The 22,537-nt window shown below is 45.3% G+C and overlaps 1 protein-coding gene across 1 annotated transcript in view; it reads left to right on the top strand.

Annotated features, from left to right (window-relative positions):
• The window catches only part of txndc16 (thioredoxin domain containing 16), a 67,941-nt gene extending 45,981 nt beyond the window's left edge, over window positions 1-21,960 (top strand). The window contains exons 15-19 of the mRNA XM_056301126.1: window positions 9,197-9,281; window positions 9,548-9,689; window positions 17,550-17,737; window positions 20,513-20,703; window positions 21,719-21,960. Of these exons, the coding sequence (XP_056157101.1) occupies window positions 9,197-9,281; window positions 9,548-9,689; window positions 17,550-17,737; window positions 20,513-20,703; window positions 21,719-21,960 (848 nt within the window). The remainder of the gene's footprint in view (window positions 1-9,196; window positions 9,282-9,547; window positions 9,690-17,549; window positions 17,738-20,512; window positions 20,704-21,718) is intronic.
• Window positions 21,961-22,537: the final 577 nt, after the last annotated feature.

Below are 22,537 nucleotides of genomic sequence, written 5' to 3'. Positions count from 1 at the left end.
CTCCAGTAATACTTTCACACATGCGTTAGTAGTAAATAACCAGTAATACTTTCACACACATGCGTCAGTAGTAAATCTCCAGTAATACTTTCACACATGCGTTAGTAGTAAATAACCAGTAATACTTTCACACACATGCGTCAGTAGTAAATCTCCAGTAATACTTTCACACACATGCGTCAGTAGTAAATCTCCAGTAATACTTTCACACACATGCGTCAGTAGTAAATATCCAGTAATACATTACATTACATTACAGTCATTTAGCCGACACTTTTATCCAAAGTGACTTACAATAAGTGCGTCATTAAATGTAGGAAATCAGGAGAACAACTAGTCATCGGAGGTCATAAGTTCGTCTTCTCTCTAAACAAGCGTCTAAGAGCAAAACTATTGCTAAAGTAAAAGCACAAGAAAGAGATTTTTTTTTCTTTTTTTATATGAGTGAATACAATAAGTGCTAAGAACAAGTAACAAGGTAGTATTTCTTGAAGAGGTGAGTTTTCAACCTGCAGTGAAAGATGGGCAGCGACTCTGCTGTCCTGACATCAGTGGGGAGTTCAGTCCACCACTGTGGGCCAGGACAGAACAGAGCCGTGACCGGGTCGATCAGTAGCAGGGGCCTCTGAGCGAAGGGGCAACCAGGCGTCCCGAGGCAGCAGAGTGAAGTGGTCGGGCGGGGGTTTAGGGCTTGACCATGGCCTGGAGATAGGAAGGAGCTGTTCCTTTCACTGCCCTGTAGGCTAGCACCAGAGTCTTAAACTGGATGTGAGCAGCTACTGGGAGCCAGTGTAGGAACATACTACACTACATAATACTTTCACACACATGTGTCAGTAGCAAATATCCAGTAATACTTTCACACACATGGGTCAGTAGTAAATATCCAGTAAGACTCTCACACACGTGTCAGTAGTAAATATCCAGTAAGACTTTCACACACGTGTCAGTAGTAAATATTCTACCAGACATGCATCCAGCATAATCGGACATGTTGTCAGTAACTCTAAATTCATTTTGTCTTTTCCTGAAACCTTGTTTCTTATGTGATAAGAATATCACTCCTCCCTGTAAAAACGTGGTCTAAGAGTATTTACGCATAACAGAAAGTGACCAACTGCTACAAACTTCTAGAACATCATTCTAGAGCATTGTTCTAGAGAATTTTACTAGAGCATTATTCTAGAGCATTGTGCCCCCTGACTGAACTGCATCCCGAATGAAAACCTAAACTACAACATTATCAAATATTTACTTCTTCAGTTCTCTATGTGTATTCATGTTTTCTTCCCTGTTTCCTTTGAGAGTTTTGGATGGCTGGGGTGTTGGGCTGGTTGGGGGTTGCGATGGGTGGGGTGTTTGGATGGGTGGGTGTTTCAATGGGTGGGGTGTTGGGATGGGTGGGGGTTGGAACAAGGTGTTGTTTTAGTTCTCTGTTCTAACACACCAAAAAAGGGGGGAAAATGCCATGGGAAAAAAAAAAATATTCCATCCATCATCCGAACCGCTTATCCTGCTCTCAGGGTTGCGGGGATGCTGGAGCCTATCCCAGCAGTCATTGGGCAGCAGGCGGGGAGACACCCTGGACAGGCCACCAGTCCATCACAGGGCCGACACAAACGCACACACACACATACACCTAGGGACAATTTAGTATGGCTGACTCATCTGACCTCCATGTCTTTGGACTGTGGGAGGAAACTGGAGCACCCGGAGGAAACCCACACAGACACGGGGAGAACATGCAAACTCCACACAGAGGACGACCCGGGACGACCACCAAAGTTCACCTACCCTGGCACTCGAACCCAGGACCTTCTTGCTGTGAGGCAACCACGCTAACCACTGTGCCATGTGCTTTTTTCTTGTCTTACGTATCCCCCCCACCCCCTTTTTCTCCCCACTTGTACTCGGCTAATTACCCCACTCTTCCGAGCTGTCCCGGTTTCTTCTCCACCCCCTCTGCTGATCCGGGGAGGGCTGCAGACTACTACATGCCTCCTCCAACAAATGTGGAGTCACCAGTCGCTTATTTTCACCTGACAGTGAGGAGTTTCACCAGGGGGATGTAGTGCGTGGGAGGATCACGCTATTCCCCCGAGCACCCCCCCCCCGAAACAGGTGCCCCGACCGACCAGAGGAGGCACTAGTGCAGTGACCAGGACACATACCCACATCCGGCTTCCCACCCGCAGACACAGCCAATTGTGTCTGTAGGGACGCCTGACAAAGCTGGCGGTAACGCGGGGATTTGAACTGATTTATATGGTTTTGATAGCTGTGAAATGACTCAGTAACACCACTGCCTCACATCATTACACAGCATGGCGTCACTAAATCCCAAAAATGCCTCTTTAACTCCATTTTGGCAGACATACCACAGTACAACAGACAGCTACACTTTGTTGGTTGTGTCAGTGGTCTCATCGACTTGTACGGTCATGAAAGGGGCTGCATTTATTTACCTCATCTGGAATGTTCTGTTGAAGAATGTCACTTACTGCCAAGATAAGGTCGTTTTGAATATGGTTCGATGTTCCGGAAAACACTGACGAAACTTCAGGATGTGCTGCCAACCGCTGATCTTTCTCCGCAGTGAGGTTTAAGAGCGCCACATAGTTTCCCCGGTTTGATGAGCCAGTGCTTTCCTTGTTTCCCGTGAAGGTTGGTTCCTGTTCTAAGTAGCACGTAGCATGTATCACCTCCTTCAGAATCTCACGATTTTCCCTCACCTTCACATTGTGTGCGGAGACTAGCTGTTTGTTAGCCTTGTTTAAAGCTAGGTTGATTGTTTAAAGCAAGGTTGATCGGAGTGCAGTTTCCAAAGGGTTTCAATGCTATTGATGTTGAATATGTGAATTGGACCACTCGTGCTTGACTAGCGCTGCAGGCAGGTTTTTCAGGTCACAGTAGCACCACCTACCCATACATTTTCCCGCTCTCTGTAAAACAGCAAACAAGGGAAGCAGTACAGCCTGCTGCTGGTAGCATTGGAGCCACATAGCCACTCTTTCCTTATGTTCCACTCCAGCTGGAATGATCAGATGATTTCCTGCCCTTTACTCTGGTAGAGGTCAGGGAGAGCTGGTGGACGCCTGCCTTGCTTAATGACAAGTAATTTTTGCAGGTAATCCAGTTTATTAAAACTCTGAAGACGTACGATAGTCGACATTACTGATTTTCCTCTGAAGTGTAGCTAAGCTGCTCAAATTCAAATGAGCTAGCTTGCTTTATTGATAGCACAAATATCGATGACATTGTAGCAGTTTAGCACCTTGATGGCTCTGATTGGCTCGCACTCCCGCCATAGGCAGCGCCTTTCCTCTTGCGTTGATTTCACCTTAAGCTATGCAACAGGCATGTACAAACTCTGAACTTCACACCGTGAAAGGCGATCGTGAAAAAAGCAGTCTATCCCTACCCCTGAAACAGTAGGTGAGCTCGCGCGCTGTACGGCGTTTCACTCTTACAAGTTTAAGACTTCAAAAGGACAAGGACATAAAATATCATTAAAATACACTACCGTTCAAAAGTTTGGGATCACCCAAACAATTTTGTGTTTTCCATGAAAAGTCACACTTATTCACCACCATATGTTGTGAAATGAATAGAAAATAGAGTCAAGACATTGACAAGGTTAGAAATAATGATTTGTATTTGAAATAAGATTTTTTTTACATCAAACTTTGCTTTCGTCAAAGAATCCTCCATTTGCAGCAATTACAGCATTGCAGACCTTTGGCATTCTAGCTGTTAATTTGTTGAGGTAATCTGGAGAAATTGCACCCCACGCTTCCAGAAGCAGCTCCCACAAGTTGGATTGGTTGGATGGGCACTTCTTTGAGCAGATTGAGTTTCTGGAGCATCACATTTGTGGGGTCAATTAAACGCTCAAAATGGCCAGAAAAAGAGAACTTTCATCTGAAACTCGACAGTCTATTCTTGTTCTTAGAAATGAAGGCTATTCCATGCGAGAAATTGCTAAGAAATTGAAGATTTCCTACACCGGTGTGTACTACTCCCTTCAGAGGACAGCACAAACAGGCTCATGTAACGTAGCGGTCTATTCTGTTGCCTACCAACACGGGGAATTACCGGTTTGAGTCCCTGTGTTAGGTCTGGCTTGGTTGGGTGTCCCTACAGACACAATTGGCCATGTCTGCGGGTGGGAAGCCGGATTTGGGTATGTGTCCTGGTCACTGCACTGGTGCCGGTCGGCGCGCCTCTTTGGGAGGGGGGGTACTGGGGGAATAGCATGATCCTCCCACGCGCTACATCCCCCTGGCAAAACTCCTCACTGTCAGATGAAACGAAGCGGCTGGCGACTCCACATGTATTGGAGGAGGCATGTAGTATTCTGCAGCCCTCCATGGATCAGCAGAGGGGGTGGAGCAGCAACTGGGACGGCTCGGAAGAGCTGGATAATTGGCCAGGTACAATTGGGGAGAAAAAAAAAGGGGGGGTCAAGAAAAAAAATTTATTACAGGGTAGGCGCATCATCACCTTGTCCAAATTATCGAAGCTCTTTATAAAGATTCGAAAAGCGCAGTGCTAGTGGACAGCACACTCAGCGACTAGTTCACTACAACAGGAGGAGTGAGACAAGGTTGTTTACTGTCACCGTGCCTTTTCATTGTATTCCTTGAAGAGATCGTCACCAACGCTATGGAGGGTTATGAACCAACTCTCACAATTGGCGGAAGAAAAATCCCCAACCTTCGCTTTGCAGATGACATGGATCTAATCACCAGCAACAGGGAAGAACTAGCTAAAATAACCAGAAGACTGGACAAGGCGGTGTTGATCAGTACTCAAAAAAGCAAAATCATGACAACAAAAGATCACTTGAGGAGGGAGACTGAAGAGCAGAACACGGAAATCATTGTTGGCAGCGAAAAACTTGAGGAAGTCACGTCTTTCAAATATCTCAGATCTGTGATTAACGAAGACGGAAGATCAGAAAAATAAATTGAGAGCAGAATCGCCATCGTAACAAGTGCAATGACCAAGCTCAACACGATATGGGAAGATAAAAAACTTGGAATGAAGTCAAAAATGCAACTGCTCTGCACCATCCTAATCGCAACTCTTCTTTATGGTGCAGAATCCTGGACCCTAACAAAAGCTATGGAGAAAAAAATACAAGCCTCTGAACTCAGACCATATAGAAGAATGCTGCAAACCCCCTACACAGCACACGCCACCAACACTGAAGTGCTGAACAGAGTTAAGGACGCTATTGGCCACCATGATAGTTTACTGACAATGGTAAAAAAAAAAAAAAAGGAAACTTGTTTGGGCACGTCTGCCGAACGGAAAGGACATTTGCAAAGGACATCCTGCAAGGCCTGGTAGAAGGGACTAGGAAGAGAGGGAGACCAAGTAAAACCTGGGTAAACAACATGGGAGAATGGCTACAGATGAGCGTAGTGGAGGCGGGGAGAGCTGCGATGGATAGGGAACAGTGGAGGAGAGTTGTTGAGGCATCAGCTGTGCTCCGATGACCTCCATAGGTTACGGAACTGATGATGATGATGAGGCGCATCATTGGTGTGAGTGTGTGTGTTTATGACTTGGCCTAGTTTCAGGAACACAGTTTTGACTTAACACCAGTTAATTTGGGATAGCATGTCCAGCTGGAGATGGAAGCCATTTGCCCAGTTGGGGGGAATAACTGATTTTTTTGGGTCATTGGTTCATGTTAGGGTAGGGGTTAAGGTCAGGCATGTAGTTCTGATGGTTAAGGTTAGTGTTAAGGGCTTAGGGAGTGAAATTCTATTTAATGTCCCCCAAAAGTGACCTAAGTAAATGTGTGTGTGTGTGGGGGGGGGGGGGGACAAAAGAACAAAGTCCAAATGAAAGTCAGCAGGATTTGAGATAAACAAGTCATGTTTGCCCATGGCCAAAGGGGAGAGGCACCAAGGCCACAGGCCTCATAGGGTGAATCCCAAACCACCCCTAAACACTTGCCCTACACACACTGTTCATGTGTTCAACATGACGCTCCCGCCATGTTGAACAGCATGCCAAAGCCCTGAGGGCGGAGGGGAAGAGACCTATCAAACCAGTCGGTTATTGAAAGTCTTTTAACTTTTTCCTGTGTTGGTTGGTTTAGTGGGTTGTGTGTGAAGGACAGCAACAGTCTAAACAGTATGGTTCAGGTCTACTCCAAGATAACCGGAGTCCAGCAGAGAGACTTGTGCTCCCTCTGGGAGAACCATGTGGCCCAGAAAGCAAAAGGAATGATTAGCCAATCTGACCACATCCTGTACAATGAATTCACTGTAATGCCCTCAGGCTGGCGCTATAAAGCGTCCCCTAGGAAAACAAATCGCTATTCTAGGTCCTTCATTCCTTCTGCTATCAGGCTGTTAATGCTGAGAGTAGTCATTGTAAATAAATGCTTTATTGTGTTTTAAACCACAATAGTTGGTTTATACCTTGTGTGTGTTTCACATGGCTTGTGGGTCTGTACGTCTACTGACTAGTGGTGGAATGTAACGTGCAATGCATCTTAGGATGCTTTATTTATTTATTTATTTGTTCTATTCTTTTAACTTATGTGAGTTTTTATCCTTCGCCTGGTACTCGTGTGAGTCTGCATGCATGTCCACTCGAGGGCGCCAGTGTGCATCTCTTCTGCATGCATGGCCACACGAGGGCACCAGTGTGCATCTCTTCTCCATGCATGGCCAAATGAGGGCGCCAGTGTCCATGTACTGATCTGTCTATTGTCTCTGGCATACTGCTGATAGCCGCTCGTGTGCGAGTTTGTGTATGTGGTCTGGGTAGATTGTGGAACTGAATTGCCCTTCTGGGATAAATAAATTTGTCTGAATCTGAATCTTCATCAGTAACTCTATATTGATGCTCACTTACAAAAGGCAACTACCCCTTATCAGAAGTGGAAAGATCATACAAGTGTAGAATTTATTTTTCTAACAGCATATTTCAAAAAATGTGTGCAGCTATTGTAATAGCACGTGGTTTTTGTGATGATGCATTCACAAGGAATGTTGGAAAAAACTAAACAGTTAATCATGGTGATGTCTATGGCTTGCTCTTGGTGGATATAGTGCCAAGAGTTTCCCATACCAGTTGTTTTTATGTACTTCCTGTTAATTGGAAGAGTCCTCCACAGCTGTGAGTGTGACTTGATTCAGAGTGTGACGCTTTGGGGAAGTCTTGGGGAAAGGCCCTGAGACATTATAGGCTTTCCCACAGGTGTCTGCAATTAACAATCATAAGTTGCTTTCAAACATGGGGCGGCCCAGTGGTTAGCACTGTCGCCTCACAGCAAGGTCCTGGGTTCAAACCCTGGGGTTGTCCAGCCTTGGGGATCATCCCAGGTCATCCTCTGTGTGGAGTTTGCATGTTCTCCCCATGTCTGCGGTGGGTTTTCTCCGGGTGCTCCGGTTTCCTCCCACCATCAAAAAGACATGCATGTTAGGGTTAATACTCCTGTCTGTGCCCTTGAGCAAGGCAATGGGAAGAAATACCTGGAGTTGGTCCCCAGGTGCTGTGCGGTGGCTGCCATCCTAGCTACACAGCAAGGATGGGTTAAATGCAGAGCGTAATTTCCCTATGGGGATCAATAAAGTATATCACACAAAAAAAATCATCGAAAAAACAATCCGAAACATTGCAGCAAAAACTTTTCTGGCACCACTGGTGATTTCATCCATCCACACCTACAGCTTCTACCCATAAGAATTGTGGATAATGTTTGTTCACACATGACATGACAGTGTCCTCTGTCTTGTTCCCCACTCATGTAGGATGTCTTTGATTTTATTGTAGACTACAGCATCTCTAATGCCAATGTGATTATTTATTTATTCGTTTGCCTCTTGTCCTGGATCTCCACCTTGCCGCGGTGGAGAAGCTTGCGTGTACCAATGATCTCAAGAGCTGTGCCGTCCAGAGCTTGGCTCCTGGTAGGGTCACCCAAGGCGGACAGGTCAATGGGGAGGTTCCAAATGAAGCGCAATCCAACAAAGACCTCAATGGTGGAACTGGTGGAAGATGTCTCTAGACACTTTCCCTCTGATACCGACATGAGACTCTTCCCTCTGATACCAACATGAGACACTTCCCCTCTAATACCAACATGAGACACTTTCCCTCTGATACCAACATGAGACTATTCCCTCTAATACCAACATGAGACACTTTCCCTCTGATACCAACATGAGACACTTTCCCTCTGATACCAACATGAGACACTTCCCCTCTAATACCAACATGAGACACTTTCCCTCTGATACCAACATGAGACTATTCCCTCTAATACCAACATGAGACACTTTCCCTCTGATACCAACATGAGACACTTCCCCTCTAATACCAACATGAGACTATTCCCTCTGATACCAACATGAGACTCTTCCCTTTGATACCAACATGAGACTCTTCCCTCTGATACCAACATGAGACACTTCCCCTCTAATACCAACATGAGACACTTTCCCTCTGATACCAACATGAGACTCTTCCCTCTGATACCAACATGAGACTATTCCCTCTAATACCAACATGAGACACTTTCCCTCTGATACCAACATGAGACACTTCCCCTCTAATACCAACATGAGACTATTCCCTCTGATACCAACATGAGACTATTCCCTCTGATACCAACATGAGACTCTTCCCTTTGATACCTCCATGAGCATGTCAAGAATGTCTAACGTGAGCAGTTCTTCTCCAACACAAGAAGGAGTTGTTAGCATGTGGTCACTATTCAGAACTGAATTATTTGATAGTATTGCTATTTCATGTTTATAACTGTAGCGCTTTAACTGCTATTTATTTAGTAGATACTGCTTACTTAGACATAGGTGATTTTTGTAGACATCTATATTACCTTAATGTGCACCCAGAAAAAGTTAATTGATTTCATATGAAGTCACAGACCTGCATGACTGATCTCTCTCTCTCTCTCTCTTGCACTCTCTCTCTCTCGCTCTCTCTTTCGCTCTGTCTCTCTCTCACACACTCTCGATCTCGCTCTTTCTCTCTCCCCTCTCTCCCTCGCTCTCTTTCTCTCACTGTCTGTCTCTCTCTCACACAATCTTGATCTCGCTCTTTTTCTCTCTCTCTCGCTCTCTCTCACACTCTCGCTCTCGTTCTTGCTCTCTCGCTTTCTATCTCGCTCTCTCTCTCTCTCTCCCTCTCCCTCTCCCTCCCTCTCCAGGTGTAGCAGTGTTCATCAGAGCAGCCAGGTCATTGAGAGGCGAGATAATGACTGGACTGCTGACAGACAGGCTGGCAGAGAAATGGTAACACTACTGTCGCATGTCTCCTCTGTAAGCTTTTCCCTGGTTGTAGGAGTGGTTTGGATGGTAAAGTTGTAACGCAGTACATTTTGCTGTGGTAAATCCATACCATAAACATATGGACCTACTGGGTGCAGTGGAAATGTATTTAATACTACTATGTAAGAATAGATATAGAAAAAAAACACACACATTAGCTTGGCGCACACTCACACATGCATACATACGTATATGTTTGTTCACGTGTGTTTGTGTGTGTGCCAATACAGGGCTATGGATCACTCTGTGGAGCTGCCCATCGTGCTGGTATTTCAGTCTTCCATGAGCAACACACGCCCCTCTACCCTCCTCCTACCTTCCTCATCTGAAGAGCTGCTCACACACCTACACACTGCACTGCTCCACACATTGGTAGGTTTGTGTTTATCTTTCTGTGTGTATGTGTGCATGCGTTCATCTCTCGCTTTTTTCTTGTGTGAAATGACAGAAAATCAACTTGTTATTCATGATCTTAAGTGGTATGTTCAGTAAGATGACATAGAACCAGCATTCTAAATGCCACACATGGTAACCTGGTGCCTCGCGGCCTCAGGCAAACTTGGTAGGGGATCTCAGAGCTGCAGTGGTCCCCAGAAGCTGTTTATGGCCAACCACTGCCCCCTTGCCTTGTGGGAATTCTATTGAGACAAAGGCTAGGGGAGCAACCCCGAGAGAAAAGCAGCATGTTTGGCGGCACACATTAGATGGTTCTTCGACAGTCTTGAGTTTCTGGAAGCCTCCTGCAGTCATGATCGGTGATTGGTCGTCTTGGGTATAAGCCCTTGCCACCAGGACCAACCGGTCATGGCAAAAAAAGTGCTACTGAGGACTGTGCACCCCCTGTGGCACTCAAAAAACCTCCTTGCATAGGTTTCCACCTCCTACCATGGTGTACAATATCCGGCCTTATATCCAGTTGAAGTCTCGTGGTGTTGGGGTGTCTGATCATGGGAGCAGGGTAGAATTGGCCTGAGAGCTCCTAGTCAGAGCCCTGCACATCAGCAGCATGGGGTATATTGTCGCTAGCAGCTGGGATTGAGTGGCAGCTGCTTTCGGCAGACCCCCATGTGACTGAGCAGCCTTATTTAGGGACCAAACTGCTCACCCCAATTGGGGAGGGGCCTAGAAAAGGTGGCCTAAAATTTGTCCACTTAACCAACCTCCTGGGTAGATTACCGTGCCTACCGGGAATTCCATCCCGTGGTAAAAACAAGAAAATTATTCCATACAAATTGGCAGCATGGAATGTTAGGACTCTACTTGATAATGATGGCAACAGACCACATTGAAGGACTGCACTCATTACTGAGGAACTGAGATGCTACGACATGGACATCGCTGCTCAGTGAAACCAGACTCCTGGGTGAAGGCTCCCTCAGAGATGAAGGAGGAGGGTATACCTTTTTCTGGAGAGGTTATCCCCTTGGCAGACAACATCAGCATGGTGTTTGATTGGCAGCAAAGAACAGCATTCTACCCAGCCTCACTGAACGAAAGTGAGAGGCTAATGACCCTCCATATCCTCCTAGCAAAGGCACGCTATGCCGCTCTGTTAAGTGCATATGCACCAACACTACCATCAGACAACGGGGTGAAGGACAGCTTCTACCAGCAACTAGATGAGGCCCTTCATCGTATCCTAAAAATGGACAAGGTCCTTCTGGGAGACTTTAATGCTAGGGTATGAAAGAACAGTGGTATATGGAGTGGAGTACTGGGTAGGCATGGGGTTGGTCAGGTCACTAAAATCTGTACATGTTTACACGATGCAATGTTTGCCATTTAAACGTGTACACGTTTCAGGATTTCTGTTAATTTTGAAAGTATGTCTGTGCTATACCGCTAGAGGTCGCTGTAGCCTTATTATTCCATAGATTCACCACTGTTAAGGTCGCCGATGTCGTATGATACAGCTAGGCTATGCTATTTACAAAAGATCGAATATCTCTGAATGATTATGCGTTAGAAACTCGCTGTTTTGTTTTGTTTGGGAGCTTACCGCTTCCGCAAAGCCCTTCAGTGCGATTAGATCCCGCTGAGAAGCTTCTAATCCAACCTCGAACTTCAGTGTCTTTGTAGGCGACAATAAATCCATCATGATATATGTCTTTTGTGGTTATTTATCCATTCATGTTGAAAATAGTCCTTGTTGACATTGACAACCCCTGTTGTGCTTTAGGCTATACAATAATGTGACATCATTATTCATATTCTGATAGACATTTGATTAGCCTATGCATTAAATGGTAAGCATGGTTACACACGGAGACCAGGTGAGCTAAAACTATGAAAAAATGAATAGCTTTTAATAGTTCAATAACGGTTGTTTACACGTGGATAAGCAAACTTGCGAATATCCTCCTTATGTCTAAAGTTTTTAACCAAACACGTCATCCTCACGTCTCAGTGTCTGCGTTATAAAACAAAAGGTAGGCTATAACAGCCTAAACGTTTCTGACCATAGCCAAATCAAAACCACATTCTTCTGTTTCACTGTAAACATACCATAAACAACATAACAGACGTCCTTAGGTGTCTGCGTTCCAAATTGAAGTCCTCGCGTCTCATAACATTTCAAATTTGCAACACCAAAAATATAGATAAAACTAAGAGCTGAGGACAGACGAGGCAAGGAGACAGCGTGCAGTCTTGAACGTAGAGCTGAGGACAGACGAGGCGAGTAGACAGTGTGCAGTCTTGAACGTAGTGCTTGGTCTCTTCTCGACTTCTTCCCTTTCACATCACGTCGAGGGCAACCATGTCCACTATGAAGTCGGTTATCTTGTCACCCCGCAGCGCCTTGTCACAGCACCTCGCCAAAGCTAGCATCGTCTGTTGTTGTCTTGTTGTCCGTAACTACTCACTCGGCTGTTTCAGTCTGATGTGGTTGACCAAGGGCCTGGTACTCCCGTTGTGAGTCAGCCCTGTCTGACAAATGCTGCATTTTACTTTATTTCTTCTCCATTCTTTTCAAAAACCTCCCACATGGGGCTTGGCAGGTTTTTACTAGCCGCCATCCCACGCTTCAACCGCGCTCGCACTTGTCACGAAGCAAAGAATGACGACGTCATCATGCCTTATATTAGAAAAACAAAAACCTTTACGTTTATCGGTTAGGGATTTTTATTAAACGGTTATGGTTTCATTTCCATGTAAACGTGTACACTGACAAACCCCTAATTGCTAGGACAAACTGCAAGAGCATGGAAGCCACGGTCACTGAACACCAACTGCGCTGGCTTGAGCATGTTATCAGGATGCCTCCAGAACGCCTGCCACGTCAAGTCCTGTATGGACAGCGTCATCTGGGCCGCCGGGCCACAGGTGGTCAGGAGAAGCGAAACAAAGACCAGCTAAAAACATTGCTGAAGAAGTGTTGTACCGACCCCTTGAGACTGGAGCAAGCTGCCGTCAACCGTTCCAGCTGGCAGGAGATCTGCCACAGAGGTGTAGAGCAGCTGGACATGGAGAGGAACGTGAAAAAATAACAGAGAAGCCTGAGGAGACACACAACCATGCCTGCCCCCACTGACCCACACTTCATATGCCCCACGTACAATAACACTTGTGGATCAAGAACTGGACTCTACAGTCATCAAAGACCACACCGTTAACGAGGAGGGACGCCATCGCACTCGATGGACTACCAGCAAGCAAGCAAGCATGCGTGTGTGTGTGTGTGTGTGTGTGTGTGTGTGTGTGTGTGTGTGTGTGTGTTTATATGTGTGTCTTTGTGTGACTCTCAGACATGTAAACAGATACGTGTGTGTGTGTGTGTGTGTGTGTGTGTGTGTGTGTGTAGGACATGGCAGCAGTGCTGGCAGGTTTATGTGGTCATTAGGGCCATCTGTTGTAAACGGTAACATTGATGAACCATTGAAGTGAGATAAAAGCCTTAACTGAGGGCTGGTCTTGGTGTATTGGTGGTGTATTGGTGGTGTATTGGTGTATTGTTGGTGTAATGCTGTATTGTTAGTGTATTGTTGGTGTAATGCTGTATTGTTAGTGTATTGTTGGTGTATTGGTGTGTTGTTGGTGTATTGGTGTATTGTTGGTATGTTATTGGTGTGTTGTTGGTGTATTGGTGAATTGTTGGTGTATTGATGTGTTGTTGGTGTATTGTTAGTGTATTGTTGGTGTGTTGTTGGTCTATTGGTGTATTGGTGTATTGTTGATGTATTGTTGGTGTATTGGTTAATTGTTGGTGTAGTGTTGGTGTATTGGTGTATTGTTGATGTATTGGTGTATTGTTGGTGTATTGGTTTGTTGTTGGTGTAATGGTGTATTGTTGGTGTATTGTTGGTGTAATGCTGTATTGTTAGTGTATTGTTAGTGTATTGGTGTGTTGTTGGTGTATTGGTGTATTGTTGGTATGTTGTTGGTGTATTGGTGTGTTGTTGGTGTATTGGTGAATTGTTGGTGTATTGATGTGTTGTTGGTGTATTGTTAGTGTATTGTTGGTGTATTGGTGTGTTGTTGGTGTATTGGTGTATTGGTGTATTGTTGATGTATTGTTGGTGTATTGGTTAATTGTTGGTGTATTAGTGTATTGTTGATGTATTGGTGTATTGTTGGTGTATTGGTGTATTGGTTTGTTGTTGCTGTAATGGTGTATTGTTGGTGTATTGTTGGTGTAATGCTGTATTGTTAGTGTATTGTTAGTGTATTGGTGTGTTGTTGGTGTATTGTTGGTGTGTCGGTGTATTGTTGGTGTATTGGTGAATTGTTGGTGTATTGTTTGTGTATTGGTGTATTGTTGGTGTATTGTTGTTTATTGTTGGTTTGTTGGTGTATTGGTGTATTGGTGTATTATTGGTGTATTGGTTTATTGTTGATGTAATGGTGTATTGTTGGTGTAATGCTGTATTGTTGGTGTATTGTTGGTTTGTTGGTGTATTGGTTTATTGTTGATGTAATGGTGTATTGTTGATGTATTGTTGGTATAATGCTGTATTGTTGGTGTATTGGTGTATTGTTGGGGTATCGGTGTGTTGTTGGTGTATTGGTGTGTTGTTGGTGTATTGGTGTATTGTTGGTGTATTGGTGAATTGTTGGTGTATTGTTTGTGTATTGGTGTATTGTTGGTGTGTTGGTGTATTGTTGTGTATTGTCGATGTATTGGTGTGTTGTTGGTGTGTTGGTGTATTGTTGGTGTATTGGTTTATTGTTGGTGTATTGTTGGTGTTTTGGTGTATTGTTGGTGTATTGTTTGTGTATTGGTGTAATAGTGTATTGTTGGTGTGTTGGTGTATTGTTCTGTATTGTTGGTGTATTGGTGTATTGTTGGTGTGTTTTTGGTGAATTGTTAGTGTATTGTTGGTGTATTGGTGTACTGTTGGTGTAATGCTGTATTGTTGGTGTATTGGTGTACTGTTGGTGTAATGCTGTATTGTTGGTGTAATGCTATATTGTTGGTGTAATGCTGTATTGTTGGTATGTTGTTGGTGTATTGGTGTATTGTTGGTGTGTTGTTGGTGTATTGGTGAATTGTTGGTGTATTGTTGGTGTATTGGTGTACTGTTGGTGTAATGCTGTATTGTTGGTGTGTTGTTGGTGTATCGGTGTCTGTGAATGTTCTTATTCATCCAGGTCATGGATATCCAAAGGAGTTGAATCAAGTGCAACTGGACTTGGTATATATCCGTGAAGACGTTTCGCCTCTCATCCAAGGGGTTCCTCAGTTCGTGCCTCTCTTACTAGACCAAGCTAGTCTGACTGGCTGGTGATGAGACTCAGAATTTATCCTCTAGGAGTCGTTGTCAGAGCTCTTGATATGCGTGGCTCTTTGTGTCCCGATGTTTACCAACGCCCGTCGCTAACAGAGCCATAGATATGCGTGGCTCTTTTGTGCACCGATGTTATGGCCGCGCCCGTCATTATCGGAGCTATTGATATGCGTGGCTCTCCTGTGCTCCGATGTCCAGCCACGCCTGTCGCCATCGGAGCTGTTGATTTGCATTTGTTTAGCAGTGACGGTGGTTGGGGGTGTTAGTTTCGACTTCATTGTTCAGTGGTCATGAGGGTCATTGGAACCTTTAGTGACCGACTGTTGTTCTTGGAGGCTAGGCTTCTTGAGTCTCCTGGGTAGAGATGACAGGACGGCATTGTAATTGGGAGATAGGTGGTGTCGCAGACCTCCTCCTCTGTTGAGGGATGGTTTTTCCAGTTTTGCATAGATGGCTTCCTTCACCCCTCTTTCAAACCATCTATCTTCTCTGTCCAAAATGTGTACATTGCTGTCCTCGAAGGAGTGTGTCTTCTCCTTTAGGTGTAGATAGACTGCTGAGTCTTGTCCTGAGGAGTTTGGCCTTCTGTGTTGGGCCATCCGTTTGTGTAGTGGTTGTTTGGTTTCTCCTATGTATAGGTCAGTGCAATCCTCATTGCATGGTACAGCATACACCAGATTGCTTTTCCAGGTGTGTGGTACACGGTCTTTGGGATGAACCAGTCTTTGTGGGAGTGTGTTGCTGGGTTTGAAGTATACCGGGATGCGGTGTTTGTTGAAAATTCTCCTGAGTTTCTCGGAGACCCCAGAAACATACGGGATGACTGTGCAGTTTTCACAAAGGTCCAACTGGGATAGCCACAGGTTTTTAAAGCTCCCCTCAGGTGTTTGTGTTCTTCTCGTTGGGACTGAGTGCTGCTGGGCACATTGTCAGCTCTGTGTTGCAGAGTTCTGATGACGCTCAGTTTGTGTTCCAGAGGGTGGTGTGAGTCAAAAAGTCGATATTGGTCTGTGTGAGTAGGTTTCCTGTAAACCCCAATGTGGAGGCTCCTGTCTTCCCCAATGTGGACGTCACAGTCCAAGAAGGGCAAACTGTTGTACTTAACGTCTTCCCTTGTGAACTTAATGTTCTTGTCCACTGAGTTGATGTGTTTGGTAAACGCTTGCACCTCTTGTGTTTGGATTTTGACCCATGTGTCGTCCACATATCTGAACCAGTGGCTCGGAGGTGTTCCTCTGAAGGAGTTCAGGGCCCTGTGTTCTACCTCTTCCATATACATATAAGTTGGCCACAATGGGCGATACTGGTGAGCCCATTGCACAGCTGTGTTTCTGTATGTAAAACTGGCCCTTGAATTGGAAATATGTAGTGTTCAGGCAAAGGTCCAGTAGTTGGCAAATCTGGTCTGGGCTGAGGTTGGTCCTATCGTGGAGGGTGTCGTCCCGTAGCAAACGTTGCTTCACAGTTTCCAAAGCCTCCATGGTTGGGATGCCTTGGACCTTGTCCACGAAGTCAATGGAGTTTTGGATATGGTGAGGTGTTTCGCCCACTAAAGGGGTCAAGATGTTGGCTATATGTTTGGCAATGTTGTACGTGACCGAGTTTATGCTGCTGATGATGGGCCTGAGGGGGTTCCATCTTTATGGATCTTAGGGAGTCCATATATGCATGGAATGTTATCTTGTGGGTAGAGACGGTGGTATTGTATCCGATCAATGGTTCCTCCTTTCTGTAGTTTCTGTAGGTACTCTATTATTCTCCTTTTGTAACCACTAGTAGGATCTCATCTCAGAGGTTCATAGGTGTCGGTGTTGCTGAGTAATGACGTGGTGTATTGGTGGTGTGTTGTTGGTGTATTGGTGGTGTGTTGGTGTATTGTTGGTGTATTGGTGAATTGTTGGTGTATTGTTGGTGTGTTGTTGGTGAATTGTTGGTGTATTGTTGATGTTTTGGTGTATTGTTGCTGTATTAGTGAATTGTTGGTGTATTGTTGGTGTGTTGTTTGTGTATTGGTGTATTGTGGTGTATTGTTGGTGAGTGGTCCTGTTTCTACTGTTGGTAGAATGAGGCAAGACCACATCAAACCACATTCACATGTGTGGTTGTGTTCACAAACAAACCCTTTTACACGCACAGTGAAGTGTGGCCAAGCTTACTGAAGTATGTGAGCGCCACATGGTGGAGAGAAGTGACGTCCTGTGTGTCTGAGCTACTGAATGATCGTCACTGCAGTTTGGGATAGAAGACCTAAGTGTTGCTTTATGCTACATAAATATAAATACCATAAACACTTTGGTCACATCCTTACCTGATGATTCTAACTAAACTTTGTATTTTGCAGTTATAAGCAAGTGTTCAACTTCTTCACCAATCTATTTTTCCTCACATCTCTACCTTCCTGTCTCTTCATCCTTCTTCCTGCCTTTCTTACCTTTTCTCACTTCTTCCTTCAATCTCTCTCTCGCCCCTTCCTCCCTCTGTTCCTCTGCATCCCTGTTCCCTTAAGCCTGAGCTGACAGTAGAAAACCTGCCATCCTACCTCTCTCTGGAGAAACCCCTGCTCCTCCTCTTCGTTGGGGAGGAGGAGGATGAGAGGGTCAGGCGGGAGAATGAGGCGGCCATACAGGAGATGAGAGGTGTGTTGGAGAGCAGAGAGAGGGAGGTGGAGAGTTACCTGGCCTGCTGGATTCACCCGTACGTATGCCAAAGTGCTTTGTTTTTTTTTTTGTTTTTGGGAGGATTTTTCTCCCCAGTTGTACTTGGCCAATTACCCCACTCTTCCAAGTCGTCCCGGTCTCTGCTCCACCCCCTCTGCCGATCATCCGGGGAGGGCTGCAGACTACCACGTGCCTCCCCCCATTCATGTAGAGTTGCCAGCTGCTTCTTTTCACCTGACTGAGAAGTTTCCGCAGGGGGATGTAGTGCGTGGGAGGGTCACGCTATTCCCCCCAGTCCCCCCCCCCCCGAACAGGTGGCCCGACCGACCAGAGGAGGCGCTAGTGCAGTGACCAGGACACATACCCACATCCGGCTTCCCACCCACAGACATGGCCAATTGTGTCTGTAGGGTTGCCCAACCAAGCCGGAGGTAATGCGGGGATTCGAACCAACGATCCCTGTGTTGGTAGGCAACAAAATAGACCACTACAGTACCCAGACGCCCCAAAATGCTTTCTGTTTATCTTTCACATCAGTCTGTCATCACACTATACCACTCCTTTACTGATCATCCAAGAGAAATTCATCAGTATTCATCTGTCATCATCCATTGTCACGCCGTCCATCCATTTATCCATCAGTCTAACTCTCTTAGTCACATGTTCCATAAACAGACCGTACAGACAGCCAGTCCATTCTGCTACTCTGGCCAGTTTCAAGTTCCCCTCCAGACATGTTGCAAGGTTTAGATGAACTCTGAGATGATTCATCCACTCTTTAACATGATTCTCCCACATAAAAAGTAAAGAAAACTCTGAAAAGGGGCTGGAAGCACATCTACTCTTTCTCCCTCATTGAGAAATTCAGGTTCTATGAATATGCAAATATCACAGGCCTCGCACCCCGCCCACCCCCGCTGCGTGCTCTGGGTTGACCAGTGAAAGAGCGGTGTGTATCAAGATGGCATTAGAGGAAACCTCAGAGAGATTCAGCCATACATGTTTAAGCCTCAGTCAGACCCAGACTCAGTCTCTGTTGTGCACCAGCATCACAGACTACCAGACGCACCAGTGGTAGGTGTAGTTAGCATCTTTTATTTATTTATGTTGTTTGTTAGCTTGTAACAGACATGATGGACAGGTTGACGGATGAGATCAGGCAGGAGTCTCTGTGGACGATGGTGTTTGCGGATGACGTTGTGATCTGTAGTGAGAGTAGGGTGCAGGTGGAGGAGAGCCTGGAGAGGTGGAGGTATGCACTGGAGAGAAGAGGAATGAAAGTCAGTAAGAGCAAGACGGAATACCTGTGTGTGAATGAGAGGGAGGACAGTGGACTGGTGAGGATGCAAGGAGTAGAGGTGATGAAGGTGTATGAGTTTAAATACTTGGGGTCAACTGTCCAAAGTAACGGAGTGCAGAAGAGAGGTGAAGAAGAGAGTGCAGGCAGGGTGGAGTGGGTGGAGAAGAGTGTCAGGAGTGATTTGTGACAGAAGGGTACCAGCAAGAGTTAAAGGAAAGGTTTACAAGATGGTGGTGAGACCAGCTGTGTTATATGGTTTGGAGACAGTGGCACTGATGAAAAGACAGGAGGTGGAGCTGGAGGTGGCAGAGATGAAGATAAGATTTTCCCAGGGAGTGATGAAGAAGGACAGGATTAGGAACGAGTATATTAGAGGGACAGCTCAGGTTGGACGGTTTGGAGACAAAGCAAGAGAGACAAGATTGGGATGGTTTGGACATGTGTGGAGGGCTGCTGTCATCGTTTCATATAGTTGAATTTTGAAACGTTAGCCAAATACACAGTTTACAGTTTTAGTACAACTAAACAACTAGCAGTAGCTAGCAAACAACCAGCAGTAGCTAGTAAAAAGTCAGCGTAGGTAATGCTGTTTATAGGTCACAAGGGACAGATGTTACATGCACAAAGCTTGCCTTTGGCTGTTTATTGGTTAAAAGAAATGCATAACTTACATACTGACTCAAGTTCACTGTCACAGTCCAAGGATAAATAGTCGCACAGCATCACTCCGACTCCTAACAGGATGTGACGCAGACGGTCGAACCTCAGCTTGATTGTTTTTCCCAGTGATGATGTCCTTACCTCCGTGCATCAGTGAACAGGTGAGACGTGTCACTTGTCTGAAAAATCACTCGCCCTGCTCAATTCTTGCAAAGCTTCACACACATGTCCCACCTCCAACCAAATTTCATTGATCAGAATTGATGCTGACAGGGGTGTCCAGGTAGCGTAGCAGTCTGTTCTGTTGCCTATCAACACGAGGATCGGTGGTTCAAATCCCCGTGTTACCTCCAGCTTGGTCGGGCGTCCCTACAGACATAATTAGCCACGTCTGTGGGTGGGAAGCCGGATGTGGGTATGTGTCCTGGTTGCTGCACTAGCGGCTCCTCTGGTCGGTTGGGGTGCCTGTTCGGGGGGAGGGGGAACAACGTGATCCTCTCACGCGCTACGTCCCCCTGGCGAAACTCCTCACTGTCAGGTGAAAAGAAGCAGCTGGTGACTCCACATGTATCGGAGGAGGCATGTGGTAGTCTGCAGCCCTCCCTGGATCAGCAGAGGGGGTGGAGCAGAAACCGGGATGGCTTGGAAAATAGGGTAATTAGCCAAATACAATTACAATAAATAAATAAAATGAAAATAGTATTGTTAAATAGGTATTTATAGCTTTTTATGTCTCTATATTGCCTTTATTCCAACGTCAGTGCCTCGACAGTTACAATGTGTCTGTATTACAGTCCCCCTGGTCACATATATGCTAAAAAATAAAACATTCTGTTTGACATTTTCCTGCAGAGGCCGTACCCCAGCCGGTATATCTGTCCTTGAATCATACCTTGGCTCCCTACCCCCCCTTCCTGCTCTGGTCCTGTCCCATCTGCCCAGCGGAGGTGAGCTCTATCACTACTCTCCCAACACCCCCATTGAGACACGCTTCATCCTGCAGTGGCTACAGGATATAGAGGAAGGACAGCAACCTCCTGCAGGTAAGCAGGACAGAAGAAAGCACAGCATAAATTGTTCAAGGTTATCTTTATTGCGCCACTAGGGGACATTTGTTATACAGCCAGGGTTGACATAATGACATAATACAAAAGGACAACAACAACAGTAAATCACAGAACTAGTCCAGGGAAATGGAATTTCATACCAAGTACAAATATGCAAGTGTGCAAATGTGCCAGGATAGTGCAAGGACTGCAGCTAGAATGCTAACTGCCATTAAGCATATCAGTAGCACTTGGGATGAAAGAGACATGGGGTCCTTTAGTTCTCCGAACAGGTGCCCTGAAATAACAGTCTGGGGGCAGTAGAGTGGATGGCCCTGGCAGTCCAACATAGCATTAGCCCTCCTAAAGACCTGCCTGTTATAAATGACCAAAAGCTTGGCCTGACTCGTCCCTGAGATCTTACTGACCATTTTAACAAGACTTCCAAGTCTATTCTTGTTGGACAAGTGTAGGTTTCCAAACCAAGCAGTAACACAAAATGTTAAAACGGATTCAATTAAACTTCTGTAAAAGACGGTCATCACCTTAGTAGAAACGTTAAGAGTTAATTTTTCTCAGGAAAACAAAGTGTTGGTTGAAAAAGTCTTTGTTGGACCTTTTTAAAGGTAGCATCAACATGGGATTAAAAACAGTTTGTTATCAAGAACAATACCCTAATATGTGTAGCTCTCCACTAGGTCACTGTCAACACCCTTTATAGCAGCTGGCAGTGGGCTTGGTGGTGACTTTCTGAAATCTAGAGCTTCAATGGCCATGTGTACTATTCACAGGGGATTGGGGAATAATTGCAATCACAGCATTGTAAGATGGTGACATCTGTATACATCTGTACACACTTCCAGTATTTTCTCATGCTTACAATGTTCTCAAGAAGGACAAATGTTAGTAGACTATGGCCCAGCTAAGACCTCTCTTAACATACGCAAGATAGGATGTATTATGACATATCACAACCAAATCAAAAATGGCAATGATATGTTTCTCTTTCTAGGAAAGATACTGGACAATCACTGGACTCCCTTAGTTCCCTTTTATGATTTCCTGTCAGTCATGGACCAGGAAATACCGGAGTATGCCCAGCAGCGAACTTCCAAATCCAAAGAGAAGAAATACGAGAAGGAGGAAGATGAAAAGCAGAGGAGTGGGGAAGGAGGTAAAGAGGAAGATGATGCACAAGTGCAAAGGGAAGCTGGAGCCGAGCCTTCCACACCCCTGCCGCACTCCGAGTTATGAGAGAAAAAATACAGGAATGGGATGGGAGAGAAAAAAGCAGGCTATAGATTTCAGGACAACTTTGATTGTTTTCTTTTCAACCCAGACCTCATTAAAACATTGGCTAGCAGCATTTACAGTTGTACAGACAAGAGCTACATGGATCGCTTCAGTACTGAGAAGCTTTTCAGAATATTCTCACTGGGTTTCAACAAAGTCCAGTGGGGCAATCGTTTCCACCTTCAAAAACCATCTGGGTTCAGAAATACCGAATCTGTCCTTTAAAACATTTTAACTTTTGTATTTTTCTGGTTTCTGTTTGTTATGTTTCTTTTAGGGCTTTTGCTTTTTGGCCATAATATTCCCATTATTTAATACAGAGAGTCCAGTTCCCCTGCTTCCCTCCCCACAGTATCTTACTCTGCAGTGTTATCCTGATCATGGTAGCACGTTTTCCCTGGAAGCTTGACTTCCAGTCTACAATCCGCTTCATTGCTGATGAACTAATGCCGTTCCAGCTGACGGGTGGATGTCTCACCAGTGTGATGTTATGGGGGCATTGTTACACATTTAGTATTTTTTTAATGCTCTAGAGTTC

This window comes from Lampris incognitus, chromosome 21 (genome assembly GCF_029633865.1).
Source record: "Lampris incognitus isolate fLamInc1 chromosome 21, fLamInc1.hap2, whole genome shotgun sequence".
Taxonomy (NCBI): domain Eukaryota; kingdom Metazoa; phylum Chordata; class Actinopteri; order Lampriformes; family Lampridae; genus Lampris; species Lampris incognitus.
Note: the sequence above shows the minus strand (reverse complement) of the source record. Positions and strands in the feature narration are given on the sequence as shown.